Source organism: Phalacrocorax carbo, chromosome 17 (assembly GCF_963921805.1).
Source record: "Phalacrocorax carbo chromosome 17, bPhaCar2.1, whole genome shotgun sequence".
NCBI classification, from domain to species: Eukaryota; Metazoa; Chordata; class Aves; order Suliformes; family Phalacrocoracidae; genus Phalacrocorax; species Phalacrocorax carbo.
The window spans coordinates 9,305,977-9,326,438 of NC_087529.1; the positions used below are offsets into that span (position 1 = coordinate 9,305,977).

The 20,462-nt window shown below is 45.0% G+C and overlaps 1 protein-coding gene across 8 annotated transcripts in view; it reads right to left on the reverse strand.

Annotated features, from left to right (window-relative positions):
* The window catches only part of COL26A1 (collagen type XXVI alpha 1 chain), a 196,430-nt gene that overhangs the window by 34,817 nt on the left and 141,151 nt on the right, over window positions 1–20,462 (reverse strand). For all 8 annotated transcript variants that reach the window (XM_064468207.1, XM_064468200.1, XM_064468202.1 and 5 more), the window contains 2 exons: window positions 12,871–12,932; window positions 123–276 (listed from right to left, as the gene is read on the reverse strand). In XM_064468207.1, coding sequence (XP_064324277.1) covers window positions 123–276; window positions 12,871–12,932 — 216 coding nt within the window. The remainder of the gene's footprint in view (window positions 1–122; window positions 277–12,870; window positions 12,933–20,462) is intronic.

Genomic DNA, 20,462 nt, shown 5'->3' on the forward strand with positions numbered 1-20,462 from the left:
CTGTCAGCATTTCCCTCCAACCCCGCTCCCCTGCAGCTTCCCATACTACAGCGGACTGACACGGCCTCTTTTTTAGATACCCTCCAGGAAACCTGTACGTAGGGTGTGCAATTTGTGCTTACCAACAGATCCCACTGTTTTCCTCAGGACAGTCCTGGGATTTAGCAGGGGAAAGGCATCTGGCAGCAAGTCGTCGTACCACGTGGCCGTCGTCCCAGTGATTGGCAGGTTGTTTTCCAACGGTGGGCTTCGCTCCGCAGCCTCGAGCAGAAGGATCTAGACAGAGGACACAGGGAAGGCAAGCAAGGTCAGCAGGACGGTTTCACGTGTGATTGCAATCCTGAGACATCCTGAAACTCCTCTCCTTGCCAGCAGGAGCTGTGGATAACTGCCTCACAGACCGCAGGGTTTTGGTGTTAAAGCTCTACTGGTTTTCTGGAAGGCGGCAGTAATTAGTCTAGGAAACTGCTGTGTTAAGTTGCAAAGAGGGTCCTGTACATGCCCTCCTTGGAGAGGGCTTCACTGCTTGCCGAGAGAGTCAGCCTCACATGGGATAGTCTCCCTGGTGATAAACACGAAACCAAGGATGGGAGCTGGTAATAGGGGACATAGCATTTCCCTGGTAGGTTACATGTTGAAATCCAGACTAATCAGGTCAGAAATTACTGAGAGCTAGTGAAAGGCTGCAGGATGAACAGGGTAGCAAACTGAGGTGCCTCAGGAAAAGTCCTGGTTGCAAGTCAAAGTAGAAATGCTGGGTAAATTAAAGCAGATGAATAATATGGAGCACTTAAAGAGCTGAAGTACTTTAATTTTGGAGTGAATAAAAAAAGGTAGGCAATTTCCTCAAAGAGCTCTACTTAGAAGTAATAGGATATTCAAACTCACAACTATTTCTATAACTTGTAAACACACTACCTTCAAATAAACCCAGGCTCAATGTGCATCCCTGAGCTATTTGGGCCATTTACAAGATAAGGTCCTTGACAAAATGACCCTGTTTTCCCTGGGTGATTTGGCAGCTGTTCATAAAGCTGCGCTCCCCTGGCTGCTGGTGGCCCATATGAAACTGGAAGTTAGCCTTTAACATGGCTGCAAAAAACCAAAACACCCACAAGAAGCAGAGGGATGGAGGACCCAAGTGGACTCTGCCCACCGACAAATTCCATTAAAGTGAAGGCCAGGAGAACATTCATTTTTAATTAAAGTTTTCACAAAATTAGGATTTCAAGAAAATAATTTTTCTATTTCAATGTAAATGCTTCATCCCCCTGCCTTCCCAGCCGCTAAGCAAGGGTGGCATAAAAGTAGTCTACAGATTTCTTTTGAAAAAGCTTAACTACCCCTTCAATTATGAACCCACTGGGAGCCGGATTGCCAAGCCCACATGCTCTGGCTGCAAACGCCTTTTACCCCAATTGCTAGACAGAAGCTAAACAGAGGCCAAGCGCTGCTCCCACTTTCCCAAAGGGTCAGCAGCCCCTGCCCTAGCCATGCCTGGGATGCAGCAGCAACCCTGCCACTCACCTGGCAGCTAGATCGATCCCCGGCATCCTGCCTGCCTAGGATGGATGCAGGATGCCCATCGGGCAGGAGCAGGGCTGAGGGTCTCCAGAACAAGAGTTTTGATCCAAGCATCTAGCATCTTCAGCAAAGTCTGCTTTCTAAGCACAAAGCTACATGGGAAAATTGTTCGAGGAGTGCAACACTATGGTTTGGACACACGAGGAGTGCAGCAGCGCCGCCTCTTCCTATTTGGAAACCACCTAAGCAAATACTGATTTAGGGATAATGGAAATAAAAGAGAATAAGGCTCAAACTTTCCACCAAATCCCTAGAAGTTTCAGCTTCTACATGCTATGTTGTCTTCACATAATGAAGTCACACTGCAATTATAAATGAGAGTGCCTTGGCTCCAGTTGTTTGTTTTTAACTTGTAATTATTACAAGGTTTATCACTTATTTATTACAAGGCATGGTGAGAGCCAGTATTGCAGCAGCGCCAGAAATGATGAACTTCCTGCAGAATGCACTGGCCTGACAGGGGTGAATCAGAAACTAATTAAACTGGGAGCTAGGTTAAGTGCAAGGGAACTGAACCTCAGCTGTTGCAAACAAGTAAAATTCTTCCTTTATTGTGAGGAACTCTATTCATGGATCCAGAGTCTTGCTTTCTGAGTAATAAGAAATCGGGTCACAATGCTTTTATTCATCAAGCTTCTCTGACGCCAGGCAAGGAAGGAATTGGTTCAGTCTGTCTCTTGCACTTCTGTGCTTCTACCCAATGATTTATTTGTCCGACTTTCAAGGAAATATGCTATCAGTTCAACAAACACTTAAGCATGTGCCTTACCATAATCGTGCTTAATTCCCATTGACATAGGACTCAACTGTGTATTGAAGACCTTTCTGAATCACCATATACTATTATATTATCCTCTTACTTTCCCAGCAAAGCACCTGGATGCTGCCAAAGTCCACTCAGCAACAGAGGCAAAACTAATCCTGGATGTGGCAAATTAGAGGGGCTACAGCCAGGGCAGTATTGGGGTGCTCCTGCTGTGGGGAAGGGACCGAGAAGGACTGTCTTGGATAACATTTTGCCACAGCCAAGCAGTACTGTGGGAACAACTGATATTAAATCAATAGCAGCAATGGTCAGAGACCAGCAAACTGCAGGGGTCCGGGGCCCTCCCGGGTGGCGTGAGCAGCACTAGCACAGCTCTGCCGAAAGTTGCATCTGGAGTGGAACAGCTCCAAATCACTTTTACGGGTGATAATAAAAATGTGTTACCACATAATCAACACAAAACAGTGGCAACGGTATCCTTTTCATTAAAACAACATGTTTTAAATGAGCGCTCTGCTGATAAACACTGTAAAAGATTTAAAGGCATGCACAGAATAATCCAGCACGCTCTTTTATAAAATGACTATATATACTTAGTAGTCATTAAAGCTCAAGCCATAGTAACAAGTTTATTTTCCCTGGGCACAAAAAGGTAGAGGTGAGGAAGTCTCCAGACTTAGTTGCTAAGAAATTCTAGTGTTTATGATTAGGACTGAAGAAGTGCCCAAAAGAAATAAAGTAGAAAGAAGAGAGCTCTCATATCCGTGAGATCCACAGAGCCAAACTAAAGAAGGAAAAGCACAAGGGATTTAGTCACATTCAAAATCTCAAACCATACACACTTCTTTTAACAAGGAGTGTCCTCTCATAAGCCTGCACAGCACAGACAGTGTCCTTACACATTACTGCAATAGCACTGGAGCCATTCATCCATTTTCCATCACGTTCTGTTTTTCTTAAGGCTGCCATTGCCATAGTCAAGGGACTCCAGGAGAATTCCCACTTTCATTAAACAAAAAAAGAAAGTCTCTAGCCCTTTGAGTAAACTGATGGAAAATGATACCACAGAGGCTCACAGCCAGAAAGCAAATTAGCAAAATGTGCAATGTATTAAAGTCTCAGTATTAAAGCCTTGGTATTTTCTAGTCAATAAGGTTGAGGTAGAGAGAGGGATAACACCAAGTGAAGAAGAACATGTGGTTTTGATTGGAAGTCCTCATTGCAAGCAGTGCCCACCTCTGTTGCTAATACCATTTCCAATGCAAAAGTTATGCCTCCATTCTTCGTGGAGACATAAAACATCCTAATGCCACCATATAAATGAAATGTCTTGATGCTATGGCTAACGTTAGTCACACAACCAACCAGAGCAGGTACAGGGAACTAGTGAAGGGCAGTGCTTATGGTTGCTGCCTGTGGTGTTGGGAGAGCAGATCCCTGCAGAAGACATGAAGGCCTTTCCTCCCCAGTCTGTGCTGCATTGCACAAGGTGAAGGATGGCCTCAACTCAGCAACTGGAGTCCTGTGTCCAGTATGGGGCCCCGTAGTTTAAGAAAGATGTGGAACTGCTTGAGTAAGTCCAGCAGAGAGCTATGAAGATGATCAGGGGGCTGGAGCATCTCCCTTATGAGGAAATGCTGAGAGACCTGGGTTTGTTCAGCCTGGAGAAGAGAAGGCTGAGGGGGGATCTCATCAATGCCTATAAATATCTAAAGGGTGGGTGTCAAGAGGATGGGGCCGGACTCTTTTCAGTGGTGCCCAACAACAGGACAAGGAGCAATGGGCACAGGTTGGAACACAGGAAGTTCCACTTAAATATGAGAAAAAAACCACCTTCTTTCTCGTGTGGGTGCCAGAGCAGGGGCACAGGCTGCCCAGAGAGGCTGTGGGGTCCCTTCCCTGGAGACATTCACACCCCGCCTGGATGCGGTCCTGTGCCCCCTGCTCTGGCTGCGCCTGCTCAAGCAGGGGGGTTGGCCAAGATGATCTCCAGAGGTCCCTTCCAACCCCTGTGATTCTGTGAAAACACTTGGGCTTTTGTCTTTTTGCACATATCGAAGCAAAAAGTCAAATCGGAGACTAAATGGACACGCTGAACTGCAGCCTCTGGCAACAAAGGTCCCACCAGCATGAGGGTTTGTCTCTGGTTTCCAGACCCCACCTCTCAGATGTAGCTGAACTGGGTCAGAAAGCTGGAAAGAACTGAAATGGGGCCGCATTTCCTGCCAACACCGCAGCGGGAGACGAGCCCGATGTAGGAGACGGCGTGTGAATGTGAAGGGAATGCAGGAGGGATGATGCACTGCACTGGCCAAGGAGCTTGCAGGCCAGCGCCAGCGGTTATTGCCTGCAAAACTCACCCCTGGGCCTTTCGAGTCCCGCAGAGCCGACGGGCTCACCTCTGTACAGGATCTGGCACTTGGTCTTCTCCCATGGCTCAAAGCCTGGCTCTTCACTGTGGGGCCCGCTCACATGTAGGGCCCTCAGCAGGGACATTAGTGTTATGTGCCTGAAGCTCAGTCCCAGCTTACTCAACCCACCTCCCCCTTTTCTATTTGCCAGCATAAACTTTCTAAACTTCAGACACATACCACATTTCTTGCGTCAGATCAAAAGCTCAGGCCAGGGACAATGGAAACAGGAGGAAGGTTTTCATCTTCTTGAGATGTTCAGTGTCAGAGGACCTTTTTTGGCTTGTAGTGGCTTTCAAGAACCCTATTTTGGTTATTCCCACACATCAAAAGAAGATTTCACAAACACAGCCTCCTCCCATCATCTGTCCTCTGCTCGCATTCCTGATGTTCTGTTACTAGTAGGTGCTAGAAACAAGACAAGAACAGACGGGCTTCCAAAGATTTCAGAATTGATACAACAGTGCTCAGAATGCTTTTTCTTTGGATAAAATTCCATGGAAATGCAGAGGGAATCATTTGACAAAATCCATATGGATATTATTAATTAATAAACAGGGGATATTTGGTCTCTTGAAGCATTGGCGGAATTAACTCCCCTCCATCCCTCTCTAAAGAGGAGGAAAAGAAACTGCATGAATCCAGCTCATCAACTAAAAATTCCAGTGTAAAATAAGATTCCCTTGATCTTGTAAAGACACAAACTGATTAATAAGGGTAATTGCATAACTTGTTGGACATATCTTTCTTTATAGCAAATTATTTGGCAAAATGTAAGAGTTTTTTAATCATTCATCAAGACAGAGCTAAACAGGGAGTTTTACAAAATCTGATGGAGAATCGTATCTCTCTCGTAGCAATATGAAACCTGTGAACACAAGGCTCCAATGCAGATGCAACTGCTTGGTTTCAAAAGCCAAAAGACATTCAGTAAGTGTCCAGTAAAATCTGATGAACCAAGCGCCCAGAGACAACCTGTGTGACTTCATCCTTATTACTTCTTAGCGGCTTTGGCCAAAGGGGACAAGGTGATTATTGCATGGAGAATTTTTCGTTATACTGATAAATTATGTGGGGAGCAATAGCTGATGTCATTGTAGCGACCCAATGTAGACCAAAAGGTAAGGTTTATGTCATCAGCTATTGCATTGAAGACATAAATGTGGACCAAAGGCTTCTGCCAATCCACAGGTAGCGCAGTTCCTGCTCTTTCTGCAAAGGTTTTTGTACAATTTTACAGGATTCCCAAAAAAGAGGGTGCAAAATGCGTCTGTTTCATCAGCAGGTATCTTCTGGGGGGAAATCAGAGGAGAGAAGACACAAAAGCACAGGCTAGCCTACTAGTTTAGATGAAATACAGGCAATGTTCAGTAGATCATCAGATCATCAGGGCTTTGCTTGAGAGCGCAGCCGTGTGGGAAGGACTGGCAGTGGCCTTACTGGGTCACTGCACCCTGAGGCACCTTCGGAGCTTCTCTGATATTGCTACACACTGGGGATTTACCTCTGCTGCTGTGAGCGCATGCAGCCTGCCACCGCTGGCACCCCGAGGTGTTAAAGCCAGGGGAAGAAGCTAGATGTGGAAAGGATCCAGCAACCCCTCAATGCTGTGCTAAGAGCTCATTGCACAGTGAATTACACAAAAGAGCTCAGAGTGAAATCAGATTCCCCGCCATTACTTTAAAACACCTGATAAAAGTACTTCGGAGCTGTAACCTTCCACCCTTAAAAATCACATCATTATTCTCTGCCCAACCTATTGCTTGTCACCTGCTGGGGATGTAGCAGTGCTACGGACCTGGATCCAGGCCAGCCTGAGACGAACTCCGTCTTGACAAAGTAACATCTGTTCTCAGCAATGGCTTTGAGATCAGCGCTCTGCTTCTTACCAGGTGAGGAGCTCTCAAGTCTGGCTGAGAGATTCACATCAGCTAGCTCAAATAGGCTGAGATGCCTTGCATGCTCTCCTCCTCCACTGGACTTTAAATGAAAAGCTACAAGAAGAGCATGTCACAATTGGAAAAGATAAGGGGCTTGGTCCTTTCCTGTCTTGCCTTGGTGAAAGTTAAAAAAAAAAGGACCAAAGTCATTCTTCTCTTACAATCATTCTTTCCTTATTTCATTCTTTCCTTATTCTCAATTTCTGATTCAGAATCAGGTGGAAGTTTGCATGTTTGGGCATGGGATTACCAACGGATTTGAGCACTTACATCCCTTAGGCTCTTCACTTTTTGTCCACAAAAATATTTCTTTTAAAAAACAAAGCTTGTAAACAATGTCCCCAGGTATTAAACACACTGAAAGCATTTCCTCATGCAAACATAGGATTTGCTTGCCAAATTAAGTTGCACGTCATAGGAGAACAGATTTTTTCAAAGCTATTTTATAAAAATATCAAATATATTTGACTAAAAATGCCAAATTTGTAAACACAGGGAACAGTCTTAGGGGACAGATTGCTCCTTCAATCCTAAAGTGATAAGAAATAAGATCCAACAGTTACTAGACTTGAGAACAAAAGGATTTTAACAGTCATTCTGAAAGACAGAGACATGCCCAAATGAGAAAGGCCCGTACCCAAACCGACTCAAGTGTCCTAATCATAAGCATGATTAGTGCTGATCAGAAAAAGGCCAATGAGATAGAAGCAAAGTTCAGATATGAACCCTGATACAAAATTTTGTTTCCCCACCCAGTTTTGGTTCACGGTTCCCCCTTCTAAAAATCAGTTAGGAAGCTGCATTTTATTCTTTGGGACATTTGTTACGTTAACTGACCTACAGAAATTCTGCATTAAATTAAGATTTTTTACAGGGATTGATTTAAGTTTGCTATTGCTACGAGAAACCAGCCAGAAATAGCCCAAACACTCCTTAAATTCAATGCATTACTGGAGCTAAAGAAGCAGATTCTGCAAAGGGCCATTAGGAAGCCTTAAGAGATTAAGCCACCTTCCTGTTCAGAACAGAAAGAAAACAACTGCTAGTAGCAATCACATACACAACACGAAAAATCCATGAAGGTCCTTGAAATATCAAGCAAGCTCTAATGTCCACTCTACAGGACCAGCAGCAGCCTCACAGCCAAGCAACTGGGGTTTCCCTCTCAAACTCTCAGCCATGTCACAGTACCATGAAACATTTTCTATTTTCCAGATATTTCCCCACTACAGCAGGAAATTGTTTTATTGTTTATCAGAGAAAAAGACAAACCCCATAAAACATCCCAGACAGCTGCCAGTATTTCATGTAGCTGCTTGCAAGAAGGGGGAGATACAGAAACATTTCATACAATGATTACACATTAAAACTCCAAGTAATGGTGCTTCATAATCAAAAGGCATAGGGTAGTGAAGGTGCTGTGGGGTAATCTGTTCCAAATAAATGGGGTGATTTCATATAAATAGCAATGTATTGATCAAACTCTGTGCAGAGTACAAAGATTTTCTTGAAAACCTTTCAGATTCTCCTGTGTGGGGAATCACATTACGAGGACTGTTTTCATGCAAAAAATATGCATGTCATTTATCAATCACACAGTGAATCAATCAGACACTAGATATGTAATGTTATCTCCCTGCATTAAAGTTGTAAGTGAAATGCCACGAACTTCTTGAAAGCGGTGTCAGGAGATAAGACTGGGTTATATCAACTCAGATCAAATGCTGCACTCAAGCTCCAACAAAAAGCTGGGATTAATATCGCACTGGCCATAGCTCTGTAGTGGAGTTTATTAAAAGAAACTGGGCAAACAAAATGAGCAGAAATTTTTCTGCAGCTGCCTGCTTTCCTGCTAGCACCACCTGCCGTGGGCAGCGGTGCCGCTCTCTCCTGACACTGCAGCTCTCTCGAGCTTCAGTGGAGTTTGCCTGGCCTTAGTCCTGCGACACAGGAGGGCAGCATCAGGCTCAGGAAACTCAGAAAGGAAGGGCTGTACATTCTTCCCCTTAAAAAGTTGTGCTGGCCTAAGGAGAAACCTTTCATATGAAATAAAAGCAGGGTTCATTCTGCCCTCCCACCAGTGAGGCTCTCAGCAGGGTCAGGGGGTGCTGTAGTGATGTCAAGTAAGATGTTATGGGAGTCAAGTAAGGTTTGGCGTGCTGGGGCTTGGGGAGAGGGTCATTTTCTTCCAGCCTGCACAGCTTTTTGTCCTTGACCGCAGGCTCAACACTATCTTCCCTGAATGTAGATTCCCATGGCCTGTAGATTTCAAGCTCAACACCATCAATCAAGCTTTCAAATCTGTGGGACCCAAACGGGTCTGGTATCACGCAAATGGAACAGACCAACTCCATCCTGCGTAGATGACGGGGTAACGAAACAGGGGAGACAAGGATGGAACCTGATTTCATCTCCCTTCACTTCCTTTCCTGCAGAAACATCTCCTTCAGCCACAAGGACAACCTAGGGCAGCGTTAAGGAGAGCATAAGACACGTAAAGAGTTTGTTCTGCTGCCCAGTTCAGCCATGTCTCAGAGTCTTTCCTCCCCAAGGGCTATATAAGCACCAGTCCCTAATGAGTCATTTTTCATTCCATTTGTTCTGTGTTTATTCTTGCTTCTTGCTTTCTGATCCAACTCTCATATTACAAAAATCAGAGGGTTACTTTTATTACCTCATTTGGACACTGATCTTACAAGTTGGATGAACCAACTCATCCTTGTAATAAGAAAGATGAGACCATTTTTGGTTATACCGCCATTTTTTTTAGGGGGACAAAGCCTGAAGAAAAGGAGTGGGGAAAGAAGAAACCACAGCCTCGTAGCCTGTTCTTCCACAACTGAGTTTAAGTTTCCTTAACTTGCCCTTCACAGCCGCTGGAGAATAAACATGCATTTTACATATCCTCACATGTAACCAGGAAGGGCTCTTGGATCCTTGTCCCTGTTGTGAGGAAAGATTGTTTTTCACTTGTTACTAACCTGGTCTATTAAAGCAAAACTTCTCACCATGCACCGATCTGCCCAGGTCCACACAGTGCTTTCAGGTGTAGCACTCCACACATTTGCTCTCACCCTTGGACCTCGTGGTATTTATAACAATCCACACAGGCTCCACGTGCCTCAAAGCCCTTACGGCAGGTGCCAATGGCCTGACCTGCTTGAAGCTGGCTGGCTACGCCGAGGTGGCTGATCTTACCCATTGCTCACCCTGGTCCTGCTGAGCTGAAATTCAGAACAGCAAAAGCAGCAAAGCTCCTCAAGTTCAGCTGTCTCCAGAAGGAGCAGGACTGTGGCAGGAAAATCTGTCTCTGTTCATACCAAGGACAAACTTCCACATCTGCCTTTGCAGAACCAGACAGCAAAAGTCAGTCTCCATCACCGGTGAGGGATGCGTGTGCCTGTCCCATCACTCCTGTCTTCCTCCCAACAGCTTCAGGCTGTTGTGGTGAAATGAGACATTACAAGACAGTTTGGAGAGCTGAGAGACAACTTCACATCCAGATCATCCAGCAAAATGGGGATCTTTCTCCAAAACCAAGAGCAGGAATACCAACAATAGTAAACACCTCAAGCACCTTTTTAATGATGCTAGCTGTTACTGAATAGCAACAAAAGAGGTCATGACATTGCTACATAGATCAAACTGAACTGAAATTAACCTTGAAAAAAGGGTAAATCAGCATATTTCTCTTGTGAACAGCACCAGCGTTCGTGTAATGCTGCTTCACTCCCCCTTTAATTGGTACAGTCAATTTTTGTACAGCAACCACAGCTTTTCAAACAAAGTGGAAGCCGTAAGATTGATAATGACATTGTTGGGCTGTGCTGCAGAAGGCACCCTTGCAGAGACACAGCCTTTAGAACTTCACAATAGAATAACTTATTTCCCACTGTAAAAGTAAACCCTTTGATGAGCTTTGCTTCTAACGTGGGTCTTTGTGGGAGTATAGTAAAGTCAAAGAAACCCATCACAGCTGCCTCACTGCAGCACTAAAGCGGAGACATGACATGCCCTGCCCAAGTTAAGAGCTGACAAGGATCAAGTTACCCAAAGTCCCAGCCTCAAGAGGGCAGAGAGGAGGTGGTGTGATCTTGGCTATGGCTGGGACTGAGGCAGTACCAAAATCCTTCAAGTGTCATCTCCAGGGTCTGGATGGCTCCATCTTGGCACTGAACTTTGCAGGCATCAGCCTCACTATTCCTCATGTCGGAAAGTCTGCAAAAGACTACGAAGTCTTCAGCCACCAACACCGTGTTTGTTGATGACGACTCAGTGCTCCCTCCTGAACGCAGAACAGATTGCAGCCATATGGTTGCCAACATAGGAAGCATCTCCTAAGGACAGCACATTCAGTTTGCCAGTCAGGAGACAAATGGCAGTTGCTGCACAACAAGCATCCCAGGTTAGAGCAGGAGACCACGTGCTCCTGCCACGAGCTCCCATGCAGAAGGCAAGCAGGCAGAACTTCCCAAATACCGTGGGAATCTGACAGCTGGTGCCACCACCAGAGAGCAGATTGCTCTCAGGTGATGGGAATGTCACCCGATGTAAACCCATTTCATATCTGTAAGACAAACCCACTGACCTGGATGGAGTTTCACTCTTAGGCTAAGACTTCTCAAGGGGATTTGGGTAGGTAGGACCTCCTTCCTCCTCCATGAAGTCCTGTGAGGGTCCCGGCTGAGGTTGCCATTAGCCTCTTACACTTTGTCACCCAACACAAGTGCTGAGCAGCACAAGCCAGCAGAGCACAGGCACTCTGATGTCAGGACAGTCTTTGATTATAATTTTCCAGTAAACCAAATATAGAAAGCCCTAGAAAGCGAAGCAAGGTACAGCTGGCTACAGGCTGAGCATGGGAGGGCTGATTTACGTCTGAGGCTGGTCCCATGTCTTACTTGGATTCAGGACTGTACACGCAAAGGTCAGCCACTGGCCCCCCTCTCCTCTCCAAACGCCTCCAGCTCCTCGCTGCCAGAGACCACCCACCTGCCAGGTCCCACTGCTCAGAAAAACAACCCAGCTCATCTTTGTCCTTTGCACCACTGCAGTTGTTTTCAGTTGAACAATTCTGCTCCCCAGAATTTCATCCCATCCCCCTTTATTTTCCAGTAGTGAAATAAAAACTGCAAAGGCTTTGAGGAAGTTCCAGACAACATTGCTCACTCCATTTCAGCACAGACAATTCCCAAATTACCATAATATCATGCACTGGCTTCAAAAAACCCACACATCCACCCCCCACAAAGGTTTCTCCCCAAATTCTTTGATGTCATTGATAACCATCAGTTAATGAATAATAACAGCAGCACAATGCCTTAAAGGGGCCAAAGCACTATATCTAACAGCCAGGATTGGGCTGTCACAGGAGGGACCACAGCTCAAAGGGGACCGACTGATTCAGCTGCCTTGTTGCTAGACTGGAACAATTTATCTGAATCCCAGGTAGGCAGAAATTAAAACAATTTGCAGAAAAAAAAACCTAAAAAACACAACGTGATGGTCTCCCCTTAACATTTGTCTCACTAAACCACACATGAAAGCCCCCCCATCTTTTAGAAAGGGACAAAAAAGCAGGACTGGATAGCACTTGAAGAATAGGCTAATGAACAACTGTTCTTAGAATAACCTGTTACTCCTCTGTTTTGCACCCTATATTGGTAAGGTTTCTACAAGGCATCTTTAGTGAGAGAGGCCAGAATCAGAGTCTGCTCCTTTCCTGAGCCAGGGCAATCACTGCTTTACATCCCCACTTTATCAACCAGCTGAAGGCAAGAGATTTTTCATACACCTCCATCTGCCCTCTGTTTCTGAAGCAAGACCTGAGCCAACATGTTCCAGTTGAGAGCAATGAGCTATTATTATTTATTAGCAGCTGCACGTTTGTGACAGCAGGGAAGAAGGGAGACAGAGGTGCAGCTGTGCGGCAGGGTGAAGCAGAGGAGGATGTGAGGGAAGCTGAAGGAGCCAGGCCAGGGGTGAGCAGTGCCTGTGTGTGCAGCAGCACTGCCCTCATTCCCTAGGGCAGGGCCGCCAACAGAGCGTGTCCCTCGCTGCGGACTGAAGGACAGACACCTGATCTCTCCAGGGCTGCCAACTCAACATCTTTTTCGGCAGCAACTCTTGGAAATTTTTGCCAAACAGAAGAATAAAGGCAGGTCCTTACCTTAGCCTCAAGCGTGTTTAGCCTCTCGGTCATATCCGCAAGTCTCGTGCAGTTCATGCATTCTAGAAAGAACAAAACAAAATTATGTAAAATTTCTACATACTTTGCATTTTAATCCATGCCTTTCAGCCTGCAGACCCTGATCCTTTTTTTGATCCAAGGCACAGAAAGTGATTCAAGATCAGTTATGGGGGGGAAAATAAGTATTCAAATCCGTTGCACAGGTAAATGGCCACATCCATGTTACGTGAACCTTGTTTGGGGATGTTTAGTGAGGCAGAAAGTGAAACCAAGTTCCCAATAGGTAGAAAGTAGGTGAAGAAAAAATTAGTTGTAAGACTTTTCATGGTGCCAACCAGCATGACCTGTTGTCACCAGCAGAGACACTTGTTCTGCCACTGGTGCAAGCTGGTGTGGCATGTGCTGCCACCTCACAGGACATCAGGCTACACAGCCGCTACTTCCATTTAGCTCGGTGATGTACCCTCTCCTACACTAGGTTCCAGGTCAAACACTGAGAAAATCAATGAATATACAGAATGCTCACCTCTGTGGAGTCCTGCTCCACCCCCGGACTCCAGGCCCTGTTACCACTCCCCACAACAAATCAACTGTCTCAGTGACAGCAAGAAAATCCAAGACAGACCCTAGGGCCGATGCAGACTGGAGCTGCAGCACAATGGTTTCCATCTCACTTTGCTGCATAGAAGGAACAGATAGGCAGCAACCACCAAAGGGGTCTTGACAGGATGCCTTAGCAAGAACGAACGTCAACACAACGGGCTCTGAGCAGAGTTTAAACAATTGCTTGATACAAAGGACATCACTTATCTAAACAGAAGGCCTGTTGCTTTGCCTCTGTTTTCATTTCAGCAATTTTAAAGCGAGAAAAGGAGGATAAAGCCCTGAACAGAGATTTAATCAACGAGGCACTTCCCCAGAGCTTTGCAGCAGCATTGAACTGCCCATTCCCAGCTCAGGGAAGCTTTCCAGGCTGGACCACTCACCTATCACGACTTCTGAAGCACAGCAGTTTTTAAAAAGGGAAAATGACTTGCAGCATGAAGTATTTCAGAGACTAAACCATCCATACTCAGGTGATGAATCACTGCCATCTTATGTCCCACAGAGGAGAAATACGTCTCTGTGTGCGTTGCTGGGCTCATTAAGGGCCAGAGCCAGTTTTCATTGACTGGCCACAGAAGAAGTATTTAATCATGGTATTTCCATAGGGTTGGGTAGGTTGACCTGCAATGATTGGACCCCTTAATAGGCCATCCAGGTGCAGCACAGGCTAAGTTTGTACTGATGCAGGGAATGTTGAGAAAACCTATGGGGATGACTGGGTGAACGTGGGTTTTGGCCTTATTAAACACCACCCTGACACCTGGGACTTAGTTGTCCCCCCTAACAAGCTTTGTCCCCTTTTGTGCAAGGAGCCCCAAGGAATCTCTCCAACCTTCATCCACAAACACTTTCCAGTTTTTTGAAGCACATGGTATGTACTGATGGCTCTCAGCCATGCAAAGATTTTAGTGCATGGCTCAGAGGGCCAGGAAGCTTGGCTGTTCCACGTTAGTGATTTACAGTCTAAGAAGATTGCTTGAGTGCTAACAGGAACCAATCACCCACTGCATAAACCTTCCAAACAAATTCTCTCATTGACCCTCTGTGAGGGGCTGCGTAGCTTCCCGAAGGAGCAAGACAGAGCTTCCACCTCACGATACCTGACATTTTGCAGGAAAAGCATCTGATGGTTCAGGAACACTTAGATTGAAGTATTTCCTCACAGGTCAGTAGTGACATGGACTTGCTTTTACCCAACAGGAAATAACATTTATTTATTTTTATTCTCTGCAATAGATCTTGGGCAATATTTTTTGGCTTGAATTGTCCCACGAATACACAAGTGCCATAACTGCATTGTCCCACAGGGAAGGAAATGGGTGAGTCTTGTTTGGTCTGGATCTGCTTGTGGTGTGTAAAAGAAGGAATTACATTCTGTATGTAACTGGCTTCATGCTTTTGATCTTGCTCATCCCCATAGAAAGATAAGACTGAATAAATCCAGTTCTCCCAAGAGCCAAAAGGCGTACCAGATGTGTTACAGAGCAAATAAAATATGGAGTCCTATTCTCCCTTCTGCTGGCTTGCACATATTACTAACTCCCGTAGGTGTAGAGAGACTGACTTGAACTGTCTGAAAACTATCTCTGTGCTTAATTTGAGATGGGTTGATCATTTAAGCTCTCTTTGGAGAGCTAAGCTTATAAAAAAGGGCTTGTACTACCCCTCTACACTGGGGTGAATCAAGCAGCTCCCAGGGGGAGCATACTCTGTCTCTGCCGGACAGAGGTACGAACAGCACCAGTCCAGCAGCCCTCTCTGCTCTTGAAGAGTGTCTCAAAGAGCCCTCTCAGGTGCGTTTGCAGCACACAAGGTTAGATTTAAATGAGCAAAATGACAGAAGTGGGGAGGAAACAGCAGTGCCACTGCACGGTGAGATTTGTACTAATACCGTCTTCATGTCAGTGATATGTGCTCAAACACACAGAAGACACAGCCCAGGTCAGAAAGAGAACTACTCAAGCTCAAGTTGGATTTGAACTCTGATCCCTCCCTTCATGAAATGCCTGAAAACCCAGATCCACACCCAAGGAACTTAGCCTGGACCCAAAAGACATTTAACTAATCCAGAAAGCGAATGTCCTAATGCAAAAGATCTTCTTACTAATACAAGCCATCCTGCCAACAAATCCTTGTGACATTCATTTAGCTAACCAACAGACGGACAATGCTTTCAAACACAGAGATGAATGCTCAAGTACTGCCATTAAAGAAACTACCTTCAAATCTCGCTCGCAGCACAGCAGGGACCAGGACGCTTCAAGGTCTGGTGTTATCATCTGTCCTTACAGAAAGGCTGAGAACAGCGGTGACAAATCAAGCTAATAAATATCTTCCCTGACTACTACACACTGAAGTATTTAGTGTCTAATCCTGATGGCTGGTGGTTCCAAGGCCTGGGACTGTGAAGTTGAATTTTCTGATCAGGGTGAAAGCAGTCTGCTTTATTAAAACGAGCTTGAGAATCTCACATCATTATTTCACATGCAACGAATTTAACATTGGGGCAAATACACATGCTCTCTGACCTGGAACTCCAGAGCAGACGCTTTCCATATCTGCAGAAATCCATCACTTGTTGCTACACAGAACCACAGTTTATTTCCCTCATATTCCTACTTGGCAGATCTGTATTTTTCCAGCTAAACTCCACGAAAGGAGTTGTGATTTCACTCTATGAAGCCCAACCTCAAAACACATGGTAGGATTTGTTTTAGAAGTGTTCCAGCAGGGAGGATAAATAATTGAGATAATGAACATGAGACTGTACCAGCATATCGCGTGACACTCAGTCTGTCTCCATAATGTCTCACTGTTACTGTCCTAGCACACCTCTCCCTTCCCACCCTCCCATTCCCCCTCTCCAGCGGCATGGGTAAAGCGATGCAACTGGAGGGAAAGAAAAGTCTAACATATCAGCGATGTGGTAGACTCAGCATGCTGGAAAATAACAAGATATGCACCCTGTGCCAGCAGTGACCCACTTAACCCTAGTCCAACGGTTGCTACGTTTGACCAATCTTCGATTAAAGGCTGAGCCAGGGGCTCCAGCAGTGCAGCTTTGCAAAGGGGCTCTGGGCTGTAAGCCCGTGGCTTCCACTCCAGATACGCTCCTACAACAAGCAACTTACAGCAGTGAATGGCTGACTGGGTACCTTGCTAACCTGGCATTCCCGCTTTGCGGGGCTCAAGTGACGCTTGCGTGATTTCAGGATTAAACAGTTGTACAATTCAGCTGCTCAAGGCTGAAAGCCCCACAAGTCTTCAAACTCCCCACTCAAAACAAGAAAGGCGTAATAACGGCTTTATACCAATGGGGCTTTAATGATTTCAGCACAATTACCACAGTGGCACTGAGGGAAGTAAAAAAAAACCAGGCCAACTTTCACCACAGGGCCGCAGGTCAGAGTTTTGTGAACCTCTTGGCATCTCTGCCCCATTTCTCAGCTCTGACAGCCCACGCTCATTTGTATACCCAGAGTCTCTGCAGAATATTAAAAGGGCTTTTCGTTTCCCTACAGCCAGATGCTCAGTAGATATAAATTGCACAGCTCAACTGAAGTCAAGGGATCAAGGCTCTGTCTCTCTTTTTCTTGATGGATTACTCCAAAATTCATATTTCAGAGGGGAGGCGGAGGAGGTGGTTTATAGCATATGAAAGGGGAGAGAATTCTGGAATCACAAAGCCTTTGTTTAAATAAATAAAATCTTTGCAGCCAGTTTTTTCAAGACCATAGTTTGCCATTACAAGAAACTTCAACCTTGCAATGCAATGGGGCGTAGCGCACAGTCAAGTTTCAGGTCTTAAGAATCACATTTGCAGCTCATGCTTCAACCTGCTCAGGGCTCTAAACAATGCACTTTCCTCCTCTGAGTCTTACTTTCCTTTCATCCATTTTTAGTGTAATGTTTCTGCTGTAAAGAACCCCAGGTCAGAGACTGAAAAATTATCATGTTTCATACGCACAGAGAAATAAATGGGTATATTTGATTTCTGTGATAAAACCTGCCTGACAGCTCTTCTCTTTCCACCTAATGAAGTCCACCACTTCCATTGCACTTTTCAGAAAAGGACATGCACAAAGAGGACAACCTCAGTTATCCCCAGGGTAAGGGGAGCAAACCAGAGCTGTGTCAAGGCCATGCCAACAGCCCATGTTTACAGCGCCGGGAACGCTACAGCAGCTCCACAAAACACAATGCAACAGCTTTAACTCAGCCCTGGCAGCTGCGCAGTCAGGTCTGCTGAGAGCAGGTCTCCAGGTACCGCGCTGTTATGGTTTGGGGTGCACTGACGTACAAACCAGTAACACACAACTTGAGCAGGTCCAGTTTGAAGTAAATTTTGTCTTTCAAAGGAAGCAGGAGACCAGCTTTCTCTGTTAGTAGACACCTTTCTCCAGGACAAATTCAGAGTACTCTCTGAACAATCTGGAGAAGCATGAGTGAAGTTGGCTAAATTAGTCCAGGCAACCATGTTTCTTTGCAAGGAGAAAAGGATGAAGCTCGAAATTCCCGAGGGAAGTAGGAAGCACAGCTAACTTCTACTGTCAACTCAGTGAGCACCTGAGATGTTACATTTAGACACTTGCAAGACAAACCACCAAATCACCAACCCTTCCATCCACTCATTGCCACACACATACACACAGTTTCGCCAGAGGGGAAAGGAAAAGAAAAAAAAATAAAAGTGACACTTTCAGACTCCAGCACAGGAGAAATTTCAAGGCAAATTCCACAGTAGAAATATGAACACAGATCTCCTGTGCCTACCTTGGTGGCCCTCAGTAGGGGACAGCCAGCCTGGGCTTGCATCTCCACCCCTTTTTAATTTGTCTGATTTGACCCTTCCAGCCTTTTTACATGGATACTGAGTTTCCCTAAGTAGTTTATGTTCTGGCCCTTTGCAAAAGCTTTCGCCAGTGCTTGTGAAGAATAGCAGGCCCAAGCCATAAATCACAGCCAACCTGGGATCTGTTTTTTCAACACGTTTCCTCTAATGAGAGTCAGATGTTGGCTAGATAGACTTTATTAATTGTACTTGTTTAGAATCAGTCATGTCTGTAGCTCTGAGCATGTGAAAGGCAAAGGGCTGACAGCAACCATGGAGAGGAGGAACACTTGTGTCATCTGGTAGCCTCTGGTCTGAAGAGCAAACAGGAATCAAAGGTCCGGAGAGCCGCAGGAGAGAAGGGCTCCTACCAGCATGTCGTACACCCTGGCTACAGCTCAGGACCCTGTAAGCTGGAGCAAGAACTGTTTCTCTGTAAGGGGAAGCTCTCTGAGTTTTGTTTAGTGTAGGATCATTAAGGCTCAGCTGCAAGTCTCTCAGTTTACTACCACAATATTTACTTGTTGCGTGCATTGCAAATCTTTGCCTTTTGGCAAAGACGGTGGTGAGAGAAGAGCCCCAAATGGCCGGGGTCTCTCACAGCTGGGATGCTGGGACAGACAGTCCAAAGTGCCCATCCGGAAAAAGAAAAGCTCATAAGGTCCCTCCTCTCCCCAACATGTCAGCATGTTCAGAGGCAGGGGAAATCTGTGTTCTTGCTGAATTGCAAACATTTCGTGCTCTAACCTAAGAGTGCAGAGACTGGACGCACACAGAACACACCACCACCTTACAGGGTCCCTTCTGTGGAGCAAACGAAGGGAAGAGAGAGTAGGGAGAGAGAGCATCTTCCTTTCTGCAACCTTTCCAGGTCCAATAACTACTGAAAACCACAGGCCACTCGCTTTCAACACACAGTTCCTCTAATCCCGAGTTCGAAAGCAGCACTGACAAAGCCCCACACATTTCCACTCAGCGTGACTTCGCATAATTGAAGTATCTCACAGATAAGGAGCTGGATGCTCACAGAAATGTAAAGATGGTCTCATGGACCAAAGGCAGTTTTGTTGTCTCACACAGTTTTCACGTTAGGATTTTACAGGACGGAAAGTTTTATTTTCACCTGTAAATAGTGAGTTATTAGGCTGCCTATCCACATGAAGCAGAACACCTTTTTTACCATCATTACAGATAATTCACCATCTCTGCTAGGAGACCCCGATCACTGCCAAAATTTCTCCATTTGTAATCTCTCCTATATCTGTTATAATAACCCTTACCCTTAACTTTACTGGCTATCTTTAAAAAGCAGCTCAAATTTCCTTTTTTATGAGAACTGCTATCTGATCTTTTTCTGCTTGTAAAATATTCATACTTCATTTTCATGTCTACTTTCTTCTACCTCTTGAACAGGATAAGGTTTTCTTCCCCCTATGTAAGCAATGGGTTTTTTTCTTTATCATGATATTCTGTGATATTGAGGTGTCTGTAAAAAAAAAAAACCAAAACTGAATAAAAAGGAAGTTTACCACAAAATGCACTTTTGGAGTAACAACTACTATTCCAGAACCCACATAATATTTGGTACCTAGTTTCAAGTGAAAAAAATTGGTGCAATTTTTAAAATTTTTGCAATATTTCACCTTGATTTTTCTTACATTATTTTTATAGCTTCTTAATGACGTGTTTCAGTCTTAAGTTTTGAAACAGCATTTATTTCAAAACTCACCTAAATTAAAAATGAAACGAACTAAATAGTCTTAAGTGAAACTAAATGGTTCACTTTGGGTCAAATGAAATAATTTGGGTTGACCCAAAACCATATTTTAGCCATTATATTGTGTCAAAACCCTAAAAATTTCCATTTCAGTTTCTCCCAAATAATTTTTCTTTCCAATTTTTTGGTTTGGCAAATGGACCCAAAAGACCTCCATTATTCACCCAGGTCTATTCTTGAACAGCTCACATCACTCACATTGTTTTATTTAAAATTTCACACATGCACACTCCCACACCACTAACTAATTTTATACATAATTGCTCTCAGCCTGGGGATTTGTGCTCCTTCACAGCGCCAGAGATCTATTTTGCTGGTTAGGCCTGTGCTCTGTTAGCATATGGAATTAGATCATGA